The sequence below is a fragment of the Leishmania infantum genome, contig 8, assembly GCF_000002875.2.
Source record: "Leishmania infantum JPCM5 WGS CACT00000000 data, contig 8, whole genome shotgun sequence".
NCBI classification, from domain to species: domain Eukaryota; phylum Euglenozoa; class Kinetoplastea; order Trypanosomatida; family Trypanosomatidae; genus Leishmania; species Leishmania infantum.
The window spans coordinates 1-3,426 of record NW_004057900.1 but is presented as its reverse complement, the minus strand read 5'-3'; the positions used below and the strand labels follow the sequence as shown (position 1 = coordinate 3,426).

Below are 3,426 nucleotides of genomic sequence, written 5' to 3'. Positions count from 1 at the left end.
CAGGCAGTCAGTGAGGATCTGCACCGCTTGGGCCCGCGACAGGCCACTCGGGTTTTTTCCAGAGCCTGACGCAGCAGCGGCAGTGCGATGTACGCGCCGTAGCCGGTCGCGACGCAGTCGTCCTCCCAGCGCGTGCCGACGTCGTCCACGCCCGCCAAAAACGTCTCGCTGTCGCGGAAACCAATGAAGACCATCTGGCACAGGCACGGCTCGAAGTCGCAGCGCTTCTGGTAGATGGAGCGGTGCAGGTAGCTGAATACCTCACTGGGGCTCAACTCGTCCACGTTGTGGTACATCCTCTGGCGCTCAATGTTGTCCTCCACCTGCTTCGTCATCATCTGGAAGTCGGCGTAGCTGCCCGTGGCGCACACGGCAGAGTGGCTGCCGAGCAGCTTGATGCGCGGGATGTTGGGCCACTTGGCGAGAGACCCGTAGGACAGCAGCGTGTCCGCCGCCATCAGTACGCCGCCGTTGTATTTGATCGCGATGACAGATCCGCCAGACGCCATCTTCGCGGTCACCAGCGGGAGAGACTGCCTGTACGTGTGCGTGCGATTACCTACAGAGGTGAGTCGAGTTGGGCAGGCGGCAGAGCTGATCGCGTATGTATGTCCGTGCCGGTGAAAACAAACGGGATGGTGGACTGAGCAGAATCAACGACGAAGTGCAAGAGTACAGAGAGGAGGGGGTAGGTGTGGCGCCTCGTGTGCGCGCATACAGGCAGAGTGGCCAGTGATCCATTGCGAGCTCTTACCACTTCACGCGTTGGTCGTCCGGTCGTGCTGCCGACAAGATCGTCGCTCTTGGGTTGGGTGGTGATGTGTGGTGCACATGTGCCATCAAACGTGATGAGCAGAGCAAAGCGCGCACGGTGAACGTCTCATCCGAGTAAGGGCTATTTAGATCGCTGAACAGAAGTTTTCCCTCCTGAGATGGTAAGCACTCCGCTCCTACTACGCACGCGCAGCCACGCTGCGTTCCCTGACACAGTTCACACAAGCCTCTCCGGCCTGTGGGAGAGTTGGGCACTTTACGTTGCTACACAATGAAACGCGTCTTCGAGTTTTCTGTGACGATCTTGACGAGTGATCCGCTAGCAGGACGACGACTTCCATTGCTCCACTCAACGATCTGCTGCGCGACGTCCTCGAGTGACGTCCACGTGGAGCGGTCAGCGTGAGGCATCGCACTTCTATTTCCGGGAGTGTCAAGGATAGTGGGAAGGATAGCCAGAACACTCGCATCTGTTGGCAACACAGATGGGTCTGCCGCAATAGACTGGCAGAGAAAGTGGACTGCAGACTTTGCTGTGCCGTATCCAATCATGCCAGGTGTGGGACTCAGAGCAGCCGCTGCGCCAGTGAGAAGAAGCAGTCCATCTTTTTCACCCTGCGTACTGAACACATGTGCCGCCGCTACGGAGGAAAAGAGCGATTGTCTCAGCATCAGCTCCGTCGAGGCAGCAGTTCTGGCGTCCGCGACAGAGCCGCCGGCCCAACCGCCCGCCACGTTGATCACTGCGTCAACTTTGAGTCCGGTGACCGCAGACTTGTAGGCCTGCTGCAGCTCCTCGATGGAGCTTGCCGGGTTGACAGCACCGCAGCCATCGCCCTGCTGGACAGCAGCTGCCTGGTCTACACTGATGATGGACCATTTGCCTTTGGCAAAGGCGTTCGCCACGGCACGACCAAGGGCGCCGCAAGCACCGATGAGGAGTACGTTTTTCATGGCGGTAAAGGTTGTCGCAGCATAAAGAGGGTTGTCGGACAGAGGTGGAGCCGAAAGGGAGGCGAGGGAGGCGCGGCAAAAACTCGGCGGCCTCAATGTGAAGGGGAAAGGGCTAGCCTTTCAAGACACGAATTCCCTTCGAAGGTACAAACAAAGGATAGAGAGCGAAGGGAAAGGTGTGATAGTCAGGGCAGCAACGGCGATTCCAGCCGTGGCACACTCGCGCGCGCGCCATGCAAGCCCATAAAATCGCCAAGGCGGATGCCTTGGTCATTCCACGGGCGCCACTTGTTCGCAAGAACATGTCCATACGTAGTGCATGCGGCCGCAGGTGCGCGGGGTCGACAGGTGTGCGCGACAGCGTCACAACACCCCTTCCTCCAAAATTAAAAACAAAAGAGCAGCCGGTCTCTTGCTGCGGATATCCGCGGAGGCGTACGTGCAACATCCGCAGAGATGTCAACAGCCTTCTGCCAGGTCGTAGAGGATAACTATATGCGGGGAGGCACATCAAGCAGGCATCAGGAAAAAAGCCCACAGCTGCGATCCCCCTCCCCCGAGACGCGCGCGGGGTGGGCAGCGTCAGCGGCGGTCCGGCTGGATGTCGCTCGAGAAGGTCTCGCCCTCGAGGATCATCAGCTCTTGGGCCTCACGGCGCAGACGCATGCGGCGCAGCGCCTCCTCGCGTGCCCAGTCCATGCGGCTGTTCAACTTCGAGTAGTAGGCCCACACAGCGAACTCGATGCCCAGCACACCGACAGCGAGGTGCCACATCTTCTCCCACATTGGCCAGTCGTCCCACTGATAGCGGAAGGTGGCGCGCGGGGTGTAGGGGTACGGGTCACCGTCCCCCCAGGCTAAGCGACGGAATTTGGAGCGCCGGAAGGCCATCTTGGCCATCCTCTGGTTCCACCGCGTCATGGCGATGATGGTGATCCGCACACGCCCACAAACACGTGATGCTATGCTATGCCATGCTAAAATAGAATATTAGCGAATGCTAGAGCTTGGCACAGAGCTCGACAGAAGATGTGACAGACGAAGCGACTTGAGCTGCGAAGTCGAGCCTGCTTTCCCGTCTGCCACGCACATCGAGCAACAGCGCACAGCAAGGAGGAAGAGGTGGAGAGAGGCGGGAAGAAGAAAAGGTGAAGGCATGCCAATTCGACAGCCGGTGAGTTGGACGGGGAACAGAAGCCCTCCGCGGATGTCCGCAGCGTGAGGGCTTCAAGCAGTTCAGGGCGTTTCCCTAAACGTAGACGTTGTCTCAGCGCCACGCACTGGAAGATCCAAACAGCATATCCGCTTCTGCGCCGTCTCAGCAATGACAACGCAACGAGGTATTAGCGCAGTAAACTCCAGCGCACACGTACAACAGAAGCAGAGATGCACTTGATTACCGCCACGTACGCGTACAACGATTAGGAGGAAAATCTGCTAGCACGGTTGACCAGTGTGGACACGGTGCACGGGGAGGGGGGCCCGATAAGAGAGCGCCACTGCACACAGACACACACACGTAGACTGCGAGACATGCACAATACAGAGAAAAAAAACACGAAGGGTGCGTGTGTGTGTGTGTGTATGTATGTGTATGCAGGGGAGAGGTAGCGCCGCAAGTCTTACGCCGTCAACGGATGATGGCCGTCTTCTCGGAACCAGAAGCCTTCGAACTCCCTTTCGTCTCCACGTCCAAGG

The 3,426-nt window shown here is 58.6% G+C and overlaps 3 protein-coding genes across 3 annotated transcripts; all 3 read right to left on the bottom strand.

Moving 5' to 3' along the window:
- On the bottom strand, window positions 1-509 carry LinJ_34_4280 (hypothetical protein, conserved; the record flags this gene model as incomplete). Its single annotated transcript, XM_001468748.3, has 1 exon — window positions 1-509. A coding segment is annotated over one exon (509 nt), but the record flags the coding sequence as incomplete, so codon positions are not given.
- A 529-nt stretch (window positions 510-1,038) lies between these two features.
- On the bottom strand, window positions 1,039-1,728 carry QDPR-7 (quinonoid dihydropteridine reductase; the record flags this gene model as incomplete). The annotated part of the gene is made up of 1 exon (XM_001468747.1): window positions 1,039-1,728. One exon carries the CDS (start codon window positions 1,726-1,728, stop codon window positions 1,039-1,041), a length of 690 nt encoding a protein of 229 aa, XP_001468784.1.
- A 582-nt stretch (window positions 1,729-2,310) lies between these two features.
- Window positions 2,311-2,649, bottom strand: LinJ_34_4260 (hypothetical protein, conserved; the record flags this gene model as incomplete). Its single annotated transcript, XM_001468746.1, has 1 exon — window positions 2,311-2,649. The coding sequence occupies one exon, from the start codon at window positions 2,647-2,649 to the stop codon at window positions 2,311-2,313; it is 339 nt and encodes a 112-aa protein (XP_001468783.1).
- Window positions 2,650-3,426: the final 777 nt, after the last annotated feature.